The 22,246-nt window shown below is 46.8% G+C and overlaps 1 protein-coding gene across 2 annotated transcripts in view; it reads right to left on the bottom strand.

The window, feature by feature from the left end:
- MDGA2 (MAM domain containing glycosylphosphatidylinositol anchor 2) overlaps window positions 1-22,246 on the bottom strand; it is a 379,533-nt gene that overhangs the window by 68,802 nt on the left and 288,485 nt on the right. For both annotated transcript variants that reach the window (XM_083434972.1, XM_083434973.1), the window contains exon 9: window positions 124-393. In XM_083434972.1, the coding sequence (XP_083291098.1) occupies window positions 124-393 (270 nt within the window). The remainder of the gene's footprint in view (window positions 1-123; window positions 394-22,246) is intronic.

Genomic DNA, 22,246 nt, shown 5'->3' with positions numbered 1-22,246 from the left:
GCGCACTGCAGCCTTGGCATCATGGCAACCCTGGAGGTGGGGTTGTGGGGGCAAAGCCTTTGTCCCCTGCCCCACCCTGGCCTGCCAGCCCTAGACGGAGCAGTACGGGGGGGGGAAGCCTACCTGTCACCAGAAAGGTGCACCTCCCGGCCCCCGCCTCGTTGATGATGTTGCAGTTGTAAATCCCATAGCTGTCTCTGGAAAGGCTCCGGATCGTGTACTCGGTGGAGTCCTGGGCGTCAAACTGCCCCGTCCGAAGGAGTTTGTTGCCCAGCCGCCACTCGAAGGTCAAGACGCGGGTGGGGTAAGCCCTCAGGACACGGCAGGTCATGGTGACGCTTCGGCCTTGGCCCTGACGGATCTCCAGGAAGGTCGGCTCCACGGCTGGAGGATCTGCAAGAAGAAGGAGAGGAGAGGGGATTGCAATTGGTTTCCTTCAGTGAACCACACCGGCGGTGATGCTGGAGACCGTTTTGCTAGGTCAGAACCCGCAAAAAGCAGAGTCGCCAGGCCTGTAAACTAGTTGGTAATATCCAAGGCAACACGATGACCAAATTCAGTGATATGATATCAATACAGTGGTACCCCGCAAGACGAATGCCTCGGAAGGCGAAAAACTCGCAAGACAAAAGAGTTTTTCGTTTTCTGAGGTGCTTCGCAAGACGGATTTTCCTAAGGGCTTGCTTCGCTAGATGAAATGGCCCTGCCTCTCGTGTCATGGCGACGGTCACTGCACGCACGCTCGCTCGCTTCCCCGCTCCTCCGGCTCCCTCCCACCTTCCGGCTGATGGTTAGTGCCTTGCGCCGCTGCCCACCGCCCTCGCGCGCTCCCCTCAGAGAGCCGTTGCCGCCAGTGCCTCTCTCCCTGGAGTCGCGCTCCTGAGCCCCGCCGCCCTCCAGCAGCCGCGTCGCACGGTGGCCACAACGCACGGGTGAGTCTGAGGTACCGGCTGCGGCAGCTGCCCTGCTTCTCCCCACCCCTCCCTGCCGTTGTCAGTGTTTAAATGCAGTGGTGCTTCGCAAGACGAAAAAACTCGCACAATGAAAAAACCACTGTATTTACTCTTTATATAATATGAAATATATGAAATCACATAAACAGAAAACTTAGGAATCTCTGAAAGTCACAAAATAAGCTCTCTTAATGGATTCTCTTGAAAACATAAAACCAAATAAACATAAGTCTTATAAGTCTCGAAAAGTCTTTGAAGACTATGCAAGTCTCTGAAAGAAGCAATGTATCAGATTCTTATCTGGCAAAAAACAGGCTGTAAAGCTTTGTTTATGGCATCCGGCGATGCCGAAGTAGTTCGCAAACAGACGTTGTGAACAGTGATTCTGGATATACCCACTGTTTCGTGGAATTCTTCTTCAGCACAGCAGAAGGATACAGAAATGCTTCACAACCCATCTATATGGTGAATGAAAATGTATAAGGGTAAAGGTAAAGGTACCCCTGCCCATACGGGCCAGTCTTGACAGACTCTAGGGTTGTGCGCCCATCTCACTCAAGAGGCCGGGGGCCAGCGCTGTCTGAAGACACTTCCGGGTCACGTGGCCAGCGTGACATCGCTGCTCTGGCGAGCCAGAGCCGCACACGGAAACCCCGTTTACCTTCCCGCTAGTAAGCGGTCCCTATTTATCTACTTGCACCCGAGAGTGCTTTCGAACTGCCAGGTTGGCAGGCGCTGGGACCGAACAACAGGAGCGCACCCCGCCGCAGGGATTCGAACCGCCGACCTTTCGATCGGCAAGCCCTAGGCACTGAGGCTTTAACCCACAGCGCCACCCGCGTCCCTAATGAAAATGTATAAGTACTATATAATATGCCTTGGATATTACTGACTATTGTTTGCAACACAGGGGTTAAATTGTTAGGCCCCTCAACTGCACAGAGGCCTTCCCTCACCTTAGCTTTACACACAAGTAGACATTAAGTCACATAGCAAGCGGAGCTGCAACCGGGTAACTAAGCAACAGCCTTATCAGACAGAGCAATCCCAGGCGCAGAGGAAGCATCAAGGCTGTAAACTCATCAGCAAATTTCTTCAATCATCAGAAGATCTCCTGGCTCTGTTTTTACAACATTCCCCCCACCCAACAAGGATTTAACAGTTTCTTTTCACTACTAACTATTGCTAAGCACTGGACAGCAGTCATGAAATTAAAAGATGCCTGCTTCTTGGGAGAAAAGCAATGACAAACCTAGGCAGCATCTTAAAAAGCAGAGACCTCACCTTGCCAACAAAGGTCCGTATAGTTAAAGGTATGGTTTTCTCAGTAGTGATGTATGGAAGTGAGAGCTGGACCATAGAGAAGGCTGATCGCCGAAGAATTGATGCTTTTGAATTCTGGTGCTGGAGGAGACTCTTGAGAGTCCCATGGACTGCAAGAGACCAAACCGATCCATTCTGAAGGAAATCAGCCCTGAGTGCTCACACTGCCACACTGCTACTCGTCCTGTGCCTAGAAAGTACTGGTTCTGAGCCGTTTTCATCTTGCCCCTCTCCTTTCCCAGGGAAAACCCACTCTTTAGTGCTAATTCAGAGCAAATGTCCATCTGGTGAAAACTTGCATTGCTGTTTGCTCCGATTGAGTACTAAAGAGCAGTTTTCCCTGGGGGGAAGCAGCAGGACAAGTGGGAATGTGGATAAGGCCTAAGACTCTGAGATGCTTTTCCTGTGTACTCCTGTCAAGCTAGGTGTGTCCTCCATCCTACCTGTGTGCATCTGGTTGCTTGTGCCTAAGTGCTGAACAACAAATAAATGACAGAAGAGACATTCCCAATTTGGCACATCCCCCAGCAACGACCCAAACATCCTTTATGACCATCGTCCTTAGCCTATGGTTACCAGACGTCTCCGTTTCTCGGGGACAGTCCCCGGATTTACAAATCTGTCCCTGGACAAAATCCGTCCCCAGAATGTCCCCGGACTTCATTTAATGTCCCCGGATTTATATTTTAAGTGTTGTAGATTTATTAATAGGGAATGAATGTTGTGTGATTGGTTCAACGGCACAAGACACAACATATAGGGACTTCCGGAGCGGCAAAATGGCGGGTGCTATGGCAGCGAGCAGCTCCTGATGCCAGCCAGAGCCAACTGCGCTACCAGGCTGGCTCCGGGCTGCTGAGACTGCGGCTGCCAAGGGGGAACCGGGGACACGCAGCGTGTCAACTGCGAAAACTGCTGACAACCCCCCTCCCCATGACTCAAATTGACCCGGGAGCGAGAGCGTCTGGCCACCCGGCCGACTGCCCAGCGGCGCTCCAAGGCTAGTAAAATCCCCAGAGCCAAAACAGGGAGAAGCAGGAAAGGGGAAGGAGAAGGAAGAGAGAGAAGGAGGAAGGAGAAAAAAGAGGGGAGCCCCAACCTTGCCACGCCGCTGCAGCTGCCACCACTGAGGAGGAGAGGTAGGAGAGCGCTGGGAGGGCAAGGACACATGGCTGAGCCCCGGCCCGGCCCGAGCCTATTCCAAGGCAGATAGCGCTCCAGGAGATCAGGCTAGAGCCCAGAGGAAAGCCGTGCGACAGAGGAGACCCAGAAGAGAAGACATTGCTTCGTAATTTATTTAAAAAATGATTTTTAAAAAGTAACTTTTTTTTCTCTTTTCAAAAAAGAAAAGTGTCCCTGGATTCTTTGGGGGCGGGGAATCTGGTACCCTTCCATTAGCTGTCCTGGCTCTGCTGGGCTCCCACAGAGAAGCTGCCCTCCTCGGTCATCTGACACTGACAAACTGGAACGTGTCCAGAGGAGGGCAACCAAAATGGTCAAAGGCCTGGAAACGATGCCTTATGAGGAACGGCTAAGGGAGCTGGGCATGTTTAGCCTGGAGAAGAGGAGGTTAAGGGCTGATATGCTAGCCATGTTCAAATATATAAAAGGATGTCACATAGAGGAGGGAGAAAGGTTGTTTTCTGCTGCTCCAGAGAAGCGGACACGGAGCAATGGATCCAAACTACAAGAAAGAAGATTCCACCTCAACATTAGGAAGAACTTCCTGACAGTAAGAGCTGTTCGACAGTGGAATTTGCTGCCAAGGAGTGTGGTGGAGTCTCCTTCTTTGGAGGTCTTTAAGCAGAGGCTTGACAACCATATGTCAGGAGTGCTCTGATGGTGTTTCCTGCTTGGCAGGGGGTTGGACTCGATGGCCCTTGTGGTCTCTTCCAACTCTATGATTCTATGATTCCTCCAGCCTTCAGGCTATTAATGGGCCACAACCTTCCAGCCTGTGGAGCAGCAAAGACCTTTGCGGCTCCAGGCACCTGTTTGATTGACAGGCAGGAGATTAGATGGTTTTAGACAGCGCTGAGAGTTACAGGTCATTCTGAGTCCTCGGGAGGGCAATTAAAGTTCTTTCTCTTTTCCTCAACTCTCTGCCCCTAAACTCCCCTAAAATCACAGATCCTCTAGGCAGATGTCCCCCCTTCTGATGAATTTCGGTGTTCGGTCCAGGTGTGGGAGGGAGCTGGAGGCATACCTGGACTGGGGTTCTCATGTGGGTCTGGCTTGGGAAGCTCCCTAGTTCAGTGGCAGAGCAGTGTGGACAGTCCTGAGCCACGTAGGCGGATCAGTGTTTCCATAGAATCACAGAACTGTGAAGTTGGAAGGGACCAGGGTGGATCTGATTTAAATCAAATTGATTTAAATCACAATTTAAATCACAATTTAAATCATGATTTAAATCACTAGTCAGCAAGACTTCATTTAAATCATTTCTTTTTACAGAAAGACTCCTTCTTGCTGGTATAATCTTAATATTTACAACCAGAGGAAGGTTTCATTTTGGAATAATAAATTTTCAGAGTAGTTTTTACAGTTATATAAAAAAAAATTCTGATTTGGTTATACTATTAGAAATACATAGACAGATAATTATGAAATTATGGTGAGGTTTAATAAGTGAACTGTTTATATTTGGACAACTTTTCTTCTGGACTTTATTGGAAGGAGAAAAATAATCATTTCCTTAACAACTATTTAAACAATTTATTGAACTAAAACAATAACATTATAGCACATGTATCCATGTTTGTTAACTGATGTGGTTAAACATTCCCTCCCCCCCAAAAAAAACCTTCGACTGAGTTTTACCACACATGAAAACTTAAAACAAATCCTTATTTCCTTATTAGCCTTTGGACTATAATGTAACTTAGTATTTAAGTGCGAATTTAATGAAATTTTCCATTGGAACGCAGGACATAAGAAGCATAACATTTGAAAAAATGAGCAACCTGGTATTTTTTTCTTGTGATCTCCCATGAAGCCTTGTGATGAAGGACGGCCTATAAATCTAATAAAGAAAATAGTAAGGGCACAAAAAGAGCTTTGGGCTGGATCCTTCTCCACTGTCAAGAGCTCGGGATTTGGGTTTGCTTTCAGGGAAGAAAAATTACCAAGATATCTTTAGCCTTGAAAAAAAGACTGCAATCCTGAATACCAGTTTCTGAGAAGCACAACTTGGATGTTTGTGCGTTGTGGCACCTGGGTGGCCAAAGGGAGAACAAGATGTTACACAAGATGGGCTCCATTTGTCCTGATCCACCTACAGGGCTTATCTTCTCCTCTTAACAAGAAAGTTTGCTCCGTAGATTTGTTGCCAAAGATGAGGCAAGAATGTTTGGAGGAGCCAAACAGAGACATGAAGGAAGACAGATGCTTGCTAAATATCTTCGCAGAAGCTTACGAAAAGCTCGGCCTATCATTCAAAATCCAAAACACCAAAGTGCTGCACCAACAAGCACAAAACAACCCCTCTGCAGCGCCACAAATCCAACTCAATGGTGTAACGTTGGAAAGTTTCAATCACTTTTCCTACCTGGACAGCTATCTTTCCACAAGGGTTGACAATGATGCCAAAATCCAGCATCGCCGGAGCTCTGCAAGTGCGGCTTTCTCCCGATTGAACTGCAGAGTTTTTGAAGACCAGGACATTCTCAGGGAAACCAAAATGCTTGTTTACAAAGCTATTGTACTACCAACCTTACTGTACGCTTGTGAAACATGGACCACTTATAAACCCCATCTTCAACTCTTCGAAAGATTCCATCAATTGTGTCTCTGAAAATTTTTACACATCACTTGGGAAGACAGGCAAACTAATGCCAGTATACTGGAAGAAGCAAAGATCACCAGTGTTGAAGCAATAATTCTTCCACATCAACTTCGTTGGACTGGTCATGTTGTGTGGATGCCTGATTATCGTCTTCCAAAGCAGCTACTCTATTCCAAACTTAAAATGGAAAGCGTAATGCTGGTGGTCAACAAAAGAGGTTTAAAGACTGTCTCAAGGGAAATCTTTAAAAAATGTAGTATAAATACTGACAACTGGGAAACACTGGCCTGCGAGTGCTTCAGTTGGAGAACAGCCTTTACCAAAGGTGTCATGGGCTTTGAAGACACTCAAGCTCAGGATGCAAGGGAGAAATGCGCTAAGAGGAAGTCACACTTGGCAAATCCACACCGTGATCAACTCCTGCCCAGAAACCAATGTCCCCACTGTGGAAGGACGTGTGGATCCAGAACTGGCCTCCAGTCACTTGCGGACTCACTGTTAAAACCGTGTTCATGGAAGACAATCTGACTCGGCTATGAGGGATCGCAGAAGAAAAAATCCTATTGCTCCCAATCTGACGCTGAGCGAGGTGATGCCATAGATCCCAGCTTCTGGTTTCCTTGCACTTGAAAGATAATAGCAGGTGAGGGGGGACCTTCCTACTGCCCCCTCCTGCAAGGAGATTGCCATGGTTTTGGCTTCTCGGCTGCCGATTCCTCAGGCAGCAGAACAATTTGCAAGCTGCTTCAATCAAGGATTGCAAACAGCAGCCCCTGAAATCAGCGCCGGCTTTAGGAAGGCTGTCAAAGGGCTGTTTCACAGCAGATCTGCCGGGCGGGCTCCTGGCAGACAGGTTGCTGGGAACAATCAGAAGCTCACCTACAATTAATGTTGAGGCTTCTTGACGTGAGTCTGCTTCTCTTCTCTGTGCCTCTGCTTCCCAGTGGTGCAATGTGAATCCTGGCAACAGACCTGCCTCCCAACGAAGATGGCCATAGAGTGCCAAAAACCAAGCTTCAATTAAGCCTAAATATAAGGGAGGAAGAACCCTGCTGGGTCAGGATAGTGTCCCATCTAGTCATAGAATCGTGGGGTGGGAAGGGACCCTGAGGGTCATCTAGTCCAACCCCCTGCAATGCAGGAATCCCAGCTAAAGTCTTGCATCCTGTTCTCACAGTGTCCCAGCAGATGAGTCTTTTGGCAAGCCCCCTGACAGGAGCTGAGCACAAGAACCTTCTCCCTTCCTGATGCTTTATTAATTGTTATTTTATTTATTAGTTTCATATACTGCTGAGGGTCACAGGGCGGTTTCCAAAATAACGGTGTTCAGAAGCATTGCTGTGGAGGCAGAGCACAGCCCTGGCGGCTAGGAGATATCAATGGCCATCAGCAGCCCCCTCCTCCTCCAGGAATTGAAATTGATTGAAATTGAAATAGTTTATTGTCACTTGTACAACTTGTATACAGTGAGGTTACACGAGCGGTATAAGTAATTTATTATTATTATTATTATTATTATTATTATTATTATTATTATTATATCATCCCCTCCAACATTTCGCTGATGAAAATCAAAAGGAAAAGCAGAACAGTCTGGGATCAATTCAGAAGCAGGGACTGCTTCAGTAATTCCAGGACAGTCCCCAGGAAATCGTGACACTTTGGAGGGTCTGGTATACCCATTGCTGGAACCGCCAGGAGAGGGAGATCCTGCTTCCCAAGAGAGCCATCTGGTTGGCCACTGTGAGAACAGGATGCTGGACAAGATGGTCCACTGGTCTGATCCAGCACATGCTCTTCTTATGCCACAGGAAGGCCCCCACCCCGTGAAGTGGTTTTGGGCTGCCTGTCATCGCAAAGACCGTGTGTGTGTGTCTGAATCAATCCACTCCAGATCCCCTCCTTCGCTGCAGGGCTCTCTTCTCAGCAGCGTCTCTCTCCTGCTCCCTCCCTCCCTCCCTTAGAAGCCACCAGTCACCAGAGTGTTCTCCAAGAGACAAATATATCTCAAGCCTGTTTGTAGTGAATTTGAAACTTTTATTTGCTGAAATAGTCACAAATCACAAGGAGGGGGCCTTACGCGGCCGCCTCTCGAGGGATTCTGATTTGCCACAGTGACAGACTTCTTTAAAGTTCCATGAAGCCTGCATAATTTACGGCTCTTCAGAATAACCTACTCTGCGGCCGATGTTTTATGCATTATCGCTCCATACTTCATATTTTGGATGAGGTGGTTTGCATAGCAGAGACGGACTGCGCAAAAAGAGCGATGCATCATTGGAAGCGGGTGGAAATGGCTTGGATTAGCAGGCTCTGCTGGGGGTGGGTGGCAGCAAATAGGCGGCTGGGGGGGGGGATTTTGTTCAATCCATAGGATGAATCCCCAGTGCAGCTAAGCCACAGGAGATGGACTGGAGCCAACATTGGTCCCTGTCTGTGCAGGTGAGATGAAGGGACAAGCAAGGTTGGAGAAGTTGGGGATCCCAGGAAAAGAGATGCTATGCTCACTTGCACCTGCAGCATGCCATTAAAGCCATGTGATACCACTCTAAACAGTCCGTATAGTTAAAGCTCTGGTTTTCCCAGTAGTGATGTATGGAAGTGAGAGCTGGACCATCAAGAAGGCTGATCGCCGAAGAATGGATGCTTTTGAATTCTGGGTGCTGGAGGAGACTCTGGAGAGTCCCATGGACTGCAAGAAGATCAAACCTCTCCATTCTTAAGGAAGTCAGCCCTGAGTGCTCACTGGAAGGACAGATCCTGAAGCTGAGGCTCCAAGACTTTGGCCACCTCATGAGAAGAGACGACTCCCTGGAAAAGACCCTGATGTTGGGGAAGATGGAGGGCACAAGGAGAAGGGGACGACAGAGGACGAGATGGTTGGACAGTGTTCTCGAAGCTACAAATATGAGTTTGACCAAACTGCGGGAGGCAGTGGAAGGCAGGAGTGCCTGGCGTGCTCTGGTCCAGGGGGTCACAAAGAGTCGGACATGGCTAAAAGACTAAACAACAACAACAAAACCACTCTAAACATACCGTATTTTTCCGTCTATAAGATGCCCCCATGCATAAGACGCCCCTGATTTTTGGGGACTAAATTTAAAGAAAATGAGGGGAGAAGGCCCAAAATTGTTGAGCTTTTTAAAGGGGGAATTACACGCACGCCATCACCCCAGCAGGGCCGTTGCTGGGGGCTGGCAAAGTTTCCAACTGTGGGTGGGAAACACTCCCTAGAGCATGCACCACTGGCATCGGCATGGAGGGTTGCGTGCCTGCCAACCAGCTGGCGGATGGCGCGCAGCTTACCCCCATGCCACTATCCATGTATAGGACAACCCCAGTTTCTTGACATGATTTTTGAGTCAAAAAACCTCATCTGAGCCCAGCTTCAGCTGCGGAGGGCGGGATATAAATAAAATTTTATTATTTACTATTATTTTATTATCTAATTCAGTGGTGCCTCTGGATGTGAACGGGATCCGTTCCGGAGCCCTGTTTGCAGTAGAATGCAACCCATGATTGCCTGTGCGCAGGTCGCGATCTGCTGCTTCTGCGCATGTGTGTGACGTCATTTTGAGCGTCTGCGCATGCGTGAGCGGCGAAAGCTGGAAGTAACACATTGCGTTACTTCTGGGTTGCCGCGGAGCGTAACCTGAAAAGGCTCAACCTGAAGCATATTTAACCCGAGGTATGACTGTACATGGAAAAATACAGTATATGGCTTCCTCCTAAGAACCCTGGGGGGTGAAGTTTCTTAAGGGTGCTGAGAGTTGTCAGCTGACCCCCCTTCTCCTCTCAAAACTATCAATCCCTTTTCCCAGGGAACTAGAATGTAAGAAGGGCATTTGCTGGATCAGGCCAATGGCCCATCCTGTCCAGCATCCTGTTCTCACAGGAGCCGACCTGCAAACAAAAAGTCAGTCTGGCTCCCCACCCAACACAACTCTGCATTCTTTCTTCATTGAGCCTGGGAGGAAAGGTGTTTTTCTTCTCTTCAGCATTCAAAATCCAGCCTGCATTTCCTAGGCACCTGCTGTTTATTGAATGGGAGATCCCAGGGCTGAATTAGTATGTTGTTGTTGTTATTATTATTTGTTAGCAGAATACGTTTCCCTCAAATAAACTTCCAGCCACGGTCTGTGGCAACCCAGCTTCATGGAGGTTCCTCTTCATTCATTAGAGGCAAAACCTTCCCTTTGTTCAAGGTCAAGCAACCCCCTTTCCCCATTTTTGCACGGTAATAAAACATTTAATTTTTATTATAGTTATTGTCCTTCCTTCTCCCTCAAAGGGGCACAGAAGCTGCTGCAGAGATCTCTGTTCACAGACCCCGGAGGCCTGGCAACCCTTCTGATCTCAAGGCACACACTCCGTTTAATTGAAAATAGTAATTTATCCCCTTGCAATCTTGCCTGGTTACCATACAACAGAATCTTTCCCATTGTTTCCTGGCCCTGTTTATGTGATTTTGTTTTTGGGGGTATTGTATTCCTCTGTTGATTTTTATTGCTTCGCTCCCCCCCCCCCTCCGCTCTGGGATTGAAAACATTCGACGAAGAGCAGGCTATGAATACTGCAGAAAATAAATAACACAAGACTTTTGCAGGCCCTGCGATGGACGTCCTGAGCACTTTCTAGCCACAGTTAGGAAGGGCCTGGCAGTAGGAAATAAAACACGACGAAAGCGACTGGAGTGGGCACGACTTGGCAGGCTCTTAATACCCATAACAATATTGCCAGCATGGCTTCCCTGACCATATCCAGAGCAGCAGTCTCTTTTGCCAACAATATACCTCATCTTGGAGGTATTTGAGGGGCTCCTAAAAGGAACCACAAACTCACAACAGTGGGGGCTATTGCTCAGGCACTGGATGCTTGGGCCTGTCGCTCAACATCCAAAAAAAAAACAAAGTGCTGCACCAACAACCCTCTGCAGCGCCACAAATCCAACTCAATGGTGTAACATTGGAAAGTGTCAATCACTTCTCCTACCCAGGCAGTTATCTTTCCACAAGGGTAGACATTGATGCCGAAATCCAGCGTCGCCTGAGCTCTGCGAGTGCAGCTTTCTCCAGATTGAAGTACAAAGTGTTTGAGGACCAGGACATTCGCAAGGAAACCAAAATGCTTGTTTACAAAGCTGTTGTACTATCAACCTTACTGTATGCTTGCGAAACATGGACCACTTATAAACACCATCTCCAACTCCTCAAAAGATTCTATCAACAGTGTCTCCGAAAATTTTGACACATCACTTGGGAAGACAAGCGAACTAATACCAGTGTACTGGAAGAAGTAAAGCTCACCAGTGTTGAAGCAATGATTCTTCAACATCAACTTCGTTGGACTGGTCATGTTGTGCAGATGCCTGATGATCATCTTGCAAAGCAACTACTCTATTTCTGGCTATGAGTGATCGCCATAGAAGAAAGATGAAGAGGAAAGCACAAAAGCACAATTGCACTTTGCAGGGTAAGAACAGACCCTCCAAATTTCCCTATTTTCCAGGGACATTGCCTGATTTAGTGAAGCCGTCCTGGTTTCTGATTTGATCCCAGAATGTCCCACTTTTCCTTAAAGGTAAAGGGTAAAGGGACCCCTGACCGTTAAGTCCAGTTGCGGATGACTCTGGGGTTGCGGCACTCATCTCGCTCTATAGGCCGAAGGAGCTGGTGTACAGCTTCTGGGTCATGTGACCAGCATGACTAAGCCGCTTCTGGCGAACCAGAGCAGCACACAGAAACACCGTTTACCTTCCCGCTAGAGCGGTACCTATTTATCTACTTGCACTGGCTGCTTTTGAACTGCTAGGTTGGCAGGAGCAGGGACCGAGCAACGGGAGCTCACCCCGTAACAGGGATTTGAACTGCCGACTTTCTGATCAGCAAACCCCCGGCTCTGTGGTTTAGACTACAGTGCCACCCATGTCCCACTCACTTTTCCTTAGGATGTCCCTATTTTCATTCGAAAAATCTTGGAGGGTATGGAGTTATCCCACCCCTGAGCTGTCTGAAGTCAATCCTGTATAGGAAAGGTTTTTTCAAAAAAATGTTTAACATTTTATTATGTTTTTATATATGTTGGAAGCTGCCCAGAGTGGCTGGGGCAACCCAGTCAGATGTGTGGAGTATAGTAAGTAAAATGATGGAATGGGACGTCCCTATTTTCATCGGAGAAATGTTGGAGGGTATGCGAGGAGGCGTGGCTGCATGTTTCAGCTGACCAGCTGCACATACAGAAGTTGAGTGTGTTGTGCTCAGGACAGGCAGCGGGGGGCAAATGGGTCCATTTCAATTCCTCCCTGTTTCTCATTTTTCCAATCTTCAGCGCAGGCCCCCTAGCTCAGGGGTAGAGCACCTGCTCTGAGTGTAGAAGGTCTCCATGGCATCTCCACCTGGGGGGGAGAAGACTTCCTGAGAGAGTGTATGGCTTGATTCAGGAGAAGGTCTTCCTATAAACTGACAGGCTTCTCCACACTTCATGGAGTTCCATGTAGAAACTATTCAGCTCACAAGAAAATCAAGGTTGTTGTTGTTGTTTAGTCGTTTAGTCGTGTCTTCGGCGATCAGCTTTCTTTATGGTGCAGCTTTCACTTCCATATATCACTACTGGGAAAACCATAGCTTTAACTATACAGACCTTTGTTGGCAAGGTGATGTCTCTGCTTTTTAAAATCAAGGTTAGCAAATCCATATTTAAATTATGAACAAATCCAGGTGTTTGTGTGTGTGTGTGTGTGTGTGTGTGTGTGTTTAAACGAAATAACACCAGGTTCTCTGATTCTTGCAGCTTTAAATATCTTGACTTTCTGGCTCCCTTCCAAAAATTATTTTCCGGGTAGCGTGTGGCCTGACCTTTTCAAAAGCAAACAAACATCAGCGGCAACATATCTAACCCACCTTATCTAGGTCACGCCACTGTGCATGGAGATCTTTCCTGGGCACTCACTTGTTAAAGTAACCCCCCAAATTCCACTTTCGTATATCTGCTAAAGAACCTTGGGGAATGTCGCCTCCTGCTTCAACGTGGATCTCAAGGCACAATGCAGTAGTTCGAAAAAGCGCCGTTCCTCCAGCTCATGCAAATGACACCTCCAGAGTTTTCATTGAAGATTGAAAATGTTTTATGGGCCCAAGACCTGGGTCATAACATAATGTTTGCTGACTGGGAACGGTTATGGACCACCGGTATGAAATTTACGGCATCTAATGCTTTAAGAGAGAATATTATGAAAATGATATACAGGTGGTACATGACACCAGTCAATCTTGCAAAAATCTATCACTTGCCCGATAATAAATGTTGGAAATGTAATGAGGTTGAAGGTACATTCTTTCACCTTTGGTGGATGTGCCCAAAGATCAAGGCATTCTGGGAGATGATTTATAATGAGCTGAAAAAAGTGTTTAAATACACATTCCCGAAGAAACCAGAAGCCTTTCTCCTGGGTATGGTTAGCCAACAGGTGCACAAGAAGGATAGGACATTTTTTATGTATGCTACAGCAGCAGCAAGAATACTCATCGCACAGTATTGGAAGACACAACAGCTACCCACGCTGGAAGAATGGCAGATGAAAGTTACCGACTACATGGAATTGGAAGAAATGACCGGCAGAATCAGAGACCAGGGAGAAGAGACGGTGAAGGAAGATTGGAGGAAATTTAAAGACTATTTACAGAAACATTATAAGATAATGAACGTTTGATGACATCGGATTGATGGTGAATGGTTATTAGTTAAAAAGTGAATAGAGAAAGATCCAACATTTTCTTAGATTTAAGGAAATGCAACTATCTATTAGACTTTAAGATTATTAGAAAATCAAAATATGATAGAGGGAAATAATTTGCAGACAGAATATTTGATTTGGAATACAGAGAAGGAAGGTCTGGGGAAGTCGGAGAAATAAGTTAATGCAAAGAATACAAGGAGATAAAAATTGTTTTTAATATGTTTATTTTCTTTTTTGTATTTTGCTGTTTTGCGTTTGTGTGTTGTAGTGCCCTTTTTTCTTTTTGTTCCTCTGTTGTGATGTTGTTTGTTTATTGTTGTTTTATGTCTATTGTAAAACCCAATAAAATATTATAAAAAAGAAGAAGATTGAAAATGTTTTAAATAATAATAATAATTAATAATAATAGCTGATTCGGCAATATCTTTTGAACAAGGGGTGTTCCTCCAGACGTTTATTTTATGCTTTTTATTTTGTAAAGTTTACATACTGCTTGGTTGTTTAGAAAACTCCTCAAGGCAGTGGACAAAAAGATAAAACAATAAAACTATCAATAAGAAAATAATCAACGACAATAATGCAAGAGTTTTGAAAAGTTAAAACCATAGAATTATATCGTTGGAAGGGACACCATGAGTCTTCTAGTCCAACCCTTGCAATGCAGGAATCTCAGCCCGTACGGGCCAGTCTTGACAGACTCTAGGGTTGTGCGCTCATCTCACTCTAGAGGCCGGGGGCCAGCGCTGTCCGAAGACACTTCCGGGTCACGTGGCCAGCGTGACAAGCTGCATCTGGCGAGCTGGCACCAGCGGAGCACACGGAAACGCTGTTTACCTTCCCGCTGGTAAGCGGTCCCTATTTATCTACTTGCACCCGAGAGTGCTTTCGAACTGCTAGGTTGGCAGGCGCTGGGACCGAACAACGGGAGCGCACCCCGCCGCGGGGATTCGAACCGCCGACCTTTCGATTGGCAAGCCCTAGGCGCTGAGGCTTTAACCCACAGCGCCACCCGCGTCCCTACGATCAGGATCATGCCAGAGAGTAAATCCAATTGAACTCAGTGGGACTTAGTTCTAAGGATTGCAGTGTAAGGCCGTCCAGTCTTTACTCAGTTGCCTGGGAGTAAGCTCCATTGAATACGGTGGGACTTACAGCTGAGTAGACATGTGAAGGCTTGCAGGGTAAGGCTCCATTTACGATAAAGGAATAAACGCCTCTCTCGCTTCCTAAGAAATGGCTGACTGCTGAATCATCGCAATTAAAGAATTTTAAGTGGATTGGTGACATTTCCCTTAGAAATTATAGGAAGGGCTTTATATGCTTCTACATTTCCTTCATTGGGTGCAGGTACATTATTTTCAGTTTAAACAGGGCTCCATTTTTGCACCTACACACACATCTTCTTCTTCTTCTTCTTCTTCTTCTTCTTAAATTTTTATACTGCCCTATACTCGCAGGGAGGGAGAAACTTGGGCATTCTGGGATCAAATCAGAAACCAGGATAGCTTCTGTAATTCTGGGACTGAACCTGGAAAATCGGGACACCTGGAGGGTATGCAGAAGAAGGTGACCCCTCTGGGGTCGAGGCTCATTGAGGCTGTCATCCTGCTTCTCATAGCAGATGACCAGTCTGTAGACTTCCTAATAATAATAATAAATAATAAATAAATAATAACAATAACATATTATTTATACCCCGCCCACCCAGATGGGCCTCCCCAGCCACTCTGGGCGGCTTCCAACCGAATATTAAGAACAATACAGCATCAAACATTCAAAACTTCCCTAAACAGGGCTGCCTTCAGTTGTCTTTTAAAAGTAAAATAGTTGCTTATTGCCTTGACATCTGCTGGGAGGGTGTTCTACAGGGCAGGCGCCACTACTGAGAAGGTATTTAGCTGCTCCATCTAATACAGTGGTGCCTCGCAAGACGAAATTAATTTGTTCTGTGAGTTTTTTCGTCTTGTGAATTTTTTCGTCTTGCAAAGCACCACTGTGTATTGACGGTTTCCCATAGGAATGCATTGGTGGTTTTTTTTTAAAAGGCGCAAGACGTTTTCGTCTTGCAAAGCAAGCCCATAGGGAAATCCGTCTTGCGAAGCAACTCAGAAAACGAAAAACTCTTTCGTCTTGCGGGTTTTTCATCTTCCGAGGCATTCGTCTTGCGAGGTACCACTGTATTTTGCCATACATGCAGCTGGAAAGGTTTTTGTCATTCAGCAGCCCGCAAGCCTTTTAAAATAAAATAAACAATGCAGAAAAGCAGGCAGAGGGCTTTCCCCCTACATTCAGACAAAACCCGAAATGGAAAAGGGAAGTCATCAACAGACACGGTTCCTTGAAGCGGAGCCAATTTGCATCCGCCGCAAAACTCACGAGTCGGGTCCCAAACGCTGCCGCCCTTTCGCGCAACAGCACAAAACATAAGCCCAGGCGGCGCTTTTTGCGGCCACATGTCCTCCGTAATGAAAGCTAACAGACCAATTTGCTAGTAATTTAGATAATGTACAAGCGAGAGACAGCCACTTACGCGTAATTTCGAACAAATTAGAATCGGCCAGGGTTTGTAAATTTTACCTGGAAATGATTCTTCCTAATGTGGCACATGCACACAAGGTTTCCTACGATTCAGCGGCCACTTGTAAGTTCATCATCGCCGTTGACTGGCAATCAGATCTCTCCGGCGGGGCTGGCCCTGTTGCACTTCCGACAACAAGCGCTTTGCAATTTGCGGAGAAAAGCGAGCAGGATTGTGTAAGATGTGTCAGGAGAACGGAAGCACAAAAGAGCAGCCCAGAGGAGGAGAGGGCGACCCTTCCAGGGCCCCTATCCTGCGGGTGAGTTTTGCCTTTGACAAAGGCCCTCATCACCAACAGAGACACAGTTTACAGTGGTACCTCAGGATGCGAACGGGATCTGTTCCGGAGCCCCGTTCTCATCCTGAACAAAACGTAAGATGCGTCTGCGCGTGTGCGGGTCACGTTTCGCCCCTTCTGCGCATGCGCATGACATCATTTTGACTGCCCGCACATGCGGCAAAACCCAGAAGTAACACGCTCCATTACTTCCAGGTCACAACCCGGGAGCGCAACCCGAAAATACTTATCCTGAAGCGTATTTATCCCAAGGTATGACTGTACTGACAAAGGAAAGAGGAAAGCAGAAGACTGTGAGGAATTTGCATGGAGATATGGATGTGAGGAAGGAAACTGCAGTTGGGTCACCCAGCTTAGTAATACACTGATTCCAGTATTTCTCAGACTCGGGTCCCCAGTTGTTGTTGGACTACAACTCCCATCATCCCTGACCACTGGTTCTGCTAGCAAGGAGCTGGGACAGAGCAACGGGAGCTCACTCCATCGTGGGGATTCAAACCACTGACCTTCTGATCGGCAAGCCCAAGAGGCTCAGTGGTTTAGACCACAGCACCACCCACTAGCAGTTCAAAAGCACACTAGTGCAAGTAGATAAATAGGTACCACTGAGGTGGGGAGGTAAACAGTGTTTCCGTGCGCTCTGGCACTCGTCACGGTGTCCTGTTGCGCCAGAAGCAGTTCAGTCTTGCTGGCCGCATGACCTGGAAAGCTGTCTGTGGACAAACACGCCAGCTCCCTTGGCCTGAAAGAGAGATGAGCGCTGCAACCCCATAGTCGCCTAACAGGTTGATTGCGGGTGTGTCCCAGGTCGATCATCGTATGAAGTAAATTTTTTTATATATACATATAATATTTTATTAAGACTTTCACATAAAAAAAAGAAAAAGAAAAATACAAAAAGAAAAAGAAAAACAAATAAAAACAATTCCATTTTCATAATATTACTTACATTCGCTTATTTCCCAGACTTCCCCACACCTCCCCTCTCTGTATTCCAATTCAAATATTTAATCAGCAAATCCATTCCCTCTGTCTTATCTTTATCTTTATCTTTATCTTAATGTATTACACCTTTAATTCTTCATCTTTTAAACCTTTAAATTTTCTGTACTCCTTCACCACATTATTACTAATAACCCTTTAACCTCCATCCAACATCATTCTAACATTCATTAATTTTATAATATTTCTGTAAATAGTCTTTAAATTTCTTCCAATCTTCCTCCACCGTCTCTTCTCCCTGGTCTCTGATACTGCCAGTCATTTTTGCCAGTTCCATGTAGTCCATCACCTTCATCTGCCATTCTTCCAGAGTGGGTAATTCTTGTGTCTTCCATCGTATGAAGTAAATTGATCTCCTTTACAACTTTGGTCAATCCTCCACAATGGGTAGATCATAGACAGTTTTTTTTTTTTTTTATAATGGGAGTAGATCGCAGTCTCTTGGAAGTGCCTGGACTAGACTGAACCATCCAGGGATCCTTTTACCTGCTAGCAAGGGATGATGGGAGTTGTATTCCAACCACAGCTGGGGACCCAAGTCTGAGAAACAGTGGGACTCTACACTGCTTGGGCGTGGCTCTCCAGGGAAAGATCCCTGATTAGAGAATCTGCTTTGCATACAGATGGGCCTACATTTGATCCTTGGCATCTCCAGCTGGGGTTGGGAGAGATCCCTGCCTGAAGCCCAGGACTTCACATTTGACCATCTCAGGCTCTTCCCCATCTCCAAGATGACCATTACATTCAGGGTCTGGAACAGGGGTGGGGGAGTCGGGTCCAGGATCCAAATGTGATCCTCCAAGACCTCTCTCCTTGGCTCTCAGGACTTCCCCTGGGCCATCATCCTCCGAGTAGGAATGAAAGGATATGTCCATTTTGCTTCTCATTTCAACAAACTCAGAGGCTTTTCCTAGCTCTTCTCTGTTTCTTCTCTGCTGGATGTGGAGTCTGGGCAAATGTTCATGGGCAAAGGATGCTGGACCAGGTAGGTGACTGGCTGGACCCAGCAGGCTCTTCGGATGCTCTTATGTAATTCTTGCACCAGTGCAAAAGCTGAGCTGAATCCCACCTTCTGCTCTGCAACCCCACAGCTTCTGCTGGGCTTTGGGTCTCACCCGCACCCCATGCCCAGAGGGAGCCTGATCCAGACATAGCTCCTTGCAGCTTCTGTGAAGTCCACCAGGCAATCTTCTTCCTTTAGCAGGCTCCTTTAGGCAGGAATAAGATATTATTTTTTATACAGTGCATCCCTGCATCTGATCATCGCCCTCCTATTTCAGGATTTCATGAAATCTAATGCTTCTCCTTTGCAAGTCTGCTTTCTTCCTCTGTGCCGTATAATTGTCTGCTTTTTTATTATTATTGAAAAAAGAGACCCACACAAAAGCATCTCACCTGCACCGACCCCGTCCCTTCCGGGCTTTCTCATTCCCTTTCTTCTGCGGTTCTTTGCTGCCCCCTCCAAGCTCCTCGCTCATTTTTATCAAGCCCCCTTTTTATCTCTCAAATTGAATTTCAAGGTTACTGGAGAGAGGTATTTCCCCCTCCTCCTTTTCTCTGTTCCTTTCTGAATACTGTCACACCTTATTCTGCAAATGCACTTTCTCTCCCCCCCCCCCTTTGCAACCCTGCAGTGCTTTCCAGGGCTGCCTCCCCCCCAAAAGAAAAGCCTTGCATGCTTCCCTTGCAGGGATACAGACCCTGTGCGGACCCTGTGCGAGTCTCCCTCCCCAAGAGCCACAAGATGAACGCAAAGTCCTCTCTTCCCCCTGCAGCTATGCCACAAAGACACACCTTTCGCCTCCAGGCTGTCAACTGGGCCATAAAGCACATTTATGTTATCCTCCGGGGAAGCAACACCCTTGTTTGTCAGGTGGGGAAGAAGGCATCGCATTTGGGAGCTCTCGGAGCTGAAAGCCTCCGATCCGGTGACAGGTTTGCTTACCTGGCATTGCAGCTGATTACCCTTCCCTTGAGCGCCCGCGAAAGGTTACTGTTGAAGGACAGACCCCGGGCGCAACTGTCAGTTTTTGAAGAGCCTTTACCAGATCTGAAGGGTTGTGCTTTCTGGAGGGATGTCACAAGGCCTTTTCCTCCCTGAGTTGAGAAGGGAGATGCTGCACACACACACACACACACACACACACACACACACACACCCTTAGCTTAGGCTCATGCAAACATAGAATTGTGGGGTTGGGAGGGATCCCCAAAGGTCATCTAGCCCAGCCCCTCCTGCAATGCAGGAATCACAGCTTCGGAATCCCTGACCGATGGCCATCCAGCCTCTGCTTAGAAACCTCCAAGGAAGGAGAGTCCATCGCCTTCCGAGGTTGCCTGTTCTAGGGTTGAGAAACACCCTCAGAAAATAATAATAATAATAATAATAATAATAATAATAATAATAATAATAGCAATAGTAATTTGTTTATACCCCACCCATCTGGCTGGGCTTCCCCAGCCACTCTGGGCGGCTTCCAACAAAATATTAAAATACAATAGTCCATCAAACATTAAAAACTTCCCTGAACAGGGCTGCCTTCAGATGTCTTCTAAAAATCTGGTAGTTGTTCTTCTCTTTGACATCTGGTGGGAGGGTGTTCCACAGGGAGGGCGTTCCACAGGGCGGAAGGCCCTCTGCTTGGTTCCCTGTAACTTGGCTTCTTGCAGGGAGGGAACTGCCAGAAGGCCCTCAGAGCTGGACCTCAGTGTCCGGGCTGAATGATGGGGGTGGAGACGCTCCTTCAGGTATACTGGACCGAGGCCGTTTAGAGCTTTAAACACTTTGAATTTTGCTCAGAAACGTACTGGGAGCCAACGTAGGTCTTTCAAGACTGGTGTTATGTGGTCTTGGTGGCCACTCCCAGTCACCAGTCTAGCTGCCGCATTCTGGATTAGTTGTAGTTTCCAAGTCACCTTCAAAGGTAGCCCCACGTAGAGCGCATTGCAGCAGTCCAAGCGGGAGATATCCAGAGCATGCACCACTCTGGCGAGACAGTTCTTCCCAATGGTTAGCTGGAATCTCCCTGCATAGCGTATGTGCACTTATAACTTTTTGCACTTTATATGGTGTGGAACTCTTTTCCCCAGTGACTTATGTGCCATCATTTTGTTTTATTTTGGAGAAGGAAAGTTCTTCATAACTCTTAGCAGGTTGAGAGTTACTGGGGGATTTTTAGATGTACATTTGATCCAGTTATTCAGTAGGTATTCTATTTAAAGAGGGTTAGCAGAAACATTGGAATAAGCCCCAAATCTCTCTCTCTCTCTCTCTCTCTCTCTCTCTCTCTCTCTCTCTCTCATCTATCTTCCTCCTCATATGTTGTTGTTGAGTCGTTTAGTCGTGTCCGCCTCTTCGTGACCCCCTGGACCAGAGCACGCCAGGCACTCCTGTCTTCCACTGCCTCCTGCAGTTTGGTCAAACTCATGCTGGTAGCTTCAAGAACACTATCCAACCATCTCGTCCTCTGTCCTCCCCTTCTCCTTGTGCCCTCCATCTTTCCCAACATCAGGGTCTTTCCCAGGGAGTCTTCTCTTCTCATGAGGTGGCCAAAGTCTTGGAGCCTCAGCTTCAGGATCTGTCCTTCCAGTGAGCACTCAGGGCTGATTTCCTTCAGAATGGAGAGGTTGGATCTTCTTGCAGTCCATGGGACTCTCCAGAGTCTCCTCCAGCACCAGAATTCAAAAGCATCCATTCTTGGATGATCAGCCTTCTTGATGGTCCAGCTCTCACTTCCATGCATCACTACTGGGAAAACCATAGCTTGAACTATACAGACCTTTGTTGGCAAGGTGATGGATTTTCCTTCCTCTTAACCTATCCTCCTCATATACATACACACAGACCCAAAAGCAAAACAATGCCAAACATTTTCTGAGCCTCTGCTAAGAGCACATTTCCCTGAGTAATTAAAACATTTTGGGGTCCCTTTTTCTCTCTCTTTCCTCCATTTTTGCAGCTGCAACTGCTCCCTGCCCTCCACCCGCCCCCACAACCTAACCACGTTTCTACATTTCTGCTCTTTTCCTCATGTATTATCGATGGTCTGGGATTTTCCTTCCTCTTAACATATCCCAGTAAGAATTCTGAGCACGAGTCAATACATTTCAAAACCCACATTTTTTATATATGTATATAAAAAAGCGATCTGGCTAAATCGACAAGCCATCATATCCCATGTTGTACACCTGTGTGAATAACAGAACATGCTCACGGAGGCAGATTAGACATAATCTAACGCAGTGTAGCAGGAAATACGGATTCACTCGCCCGTAATGCTTTTACACGCATTCTGGAACTAGACACATATACATGCAAATGCAGCTTCGCTGATAAACAGAACTCTGTCCTCTGTGCCAGGGCTAGACAAATGCACGCAAGGGCTATCAGCAGCTACCAGGTACAATGGATATGTTCTCCCTTCACTGCTGTAGACACCAGGAGAAGAGGATGCTGGTTTAGACAGCCCATAATAACAACAACAACAACAACAACAACAACAACAACAACAACAACAACAACAACATTTTATTTATACCCCACCCTTCCCAGTTCAGAAAACCAGGCTCAGGG

This window comes from Podarcis tiliguerta (assembly GCF_965153285.1).
Source record: "Podarcis tiliguerta genome assembly, chromosome: 1".
In the NCBI taxonomy this organism is placed as follows: Eukaryota; Metazoa; Chordata; class Lepidosauria; order Squamata; family Lacertidae; genus Podarcis; species Podarcis tiliguerta.
Note: the sequence above shows the minus strand (reverse complement) of the source record. Positions and strands in the feature narration are given on the sequence as shown.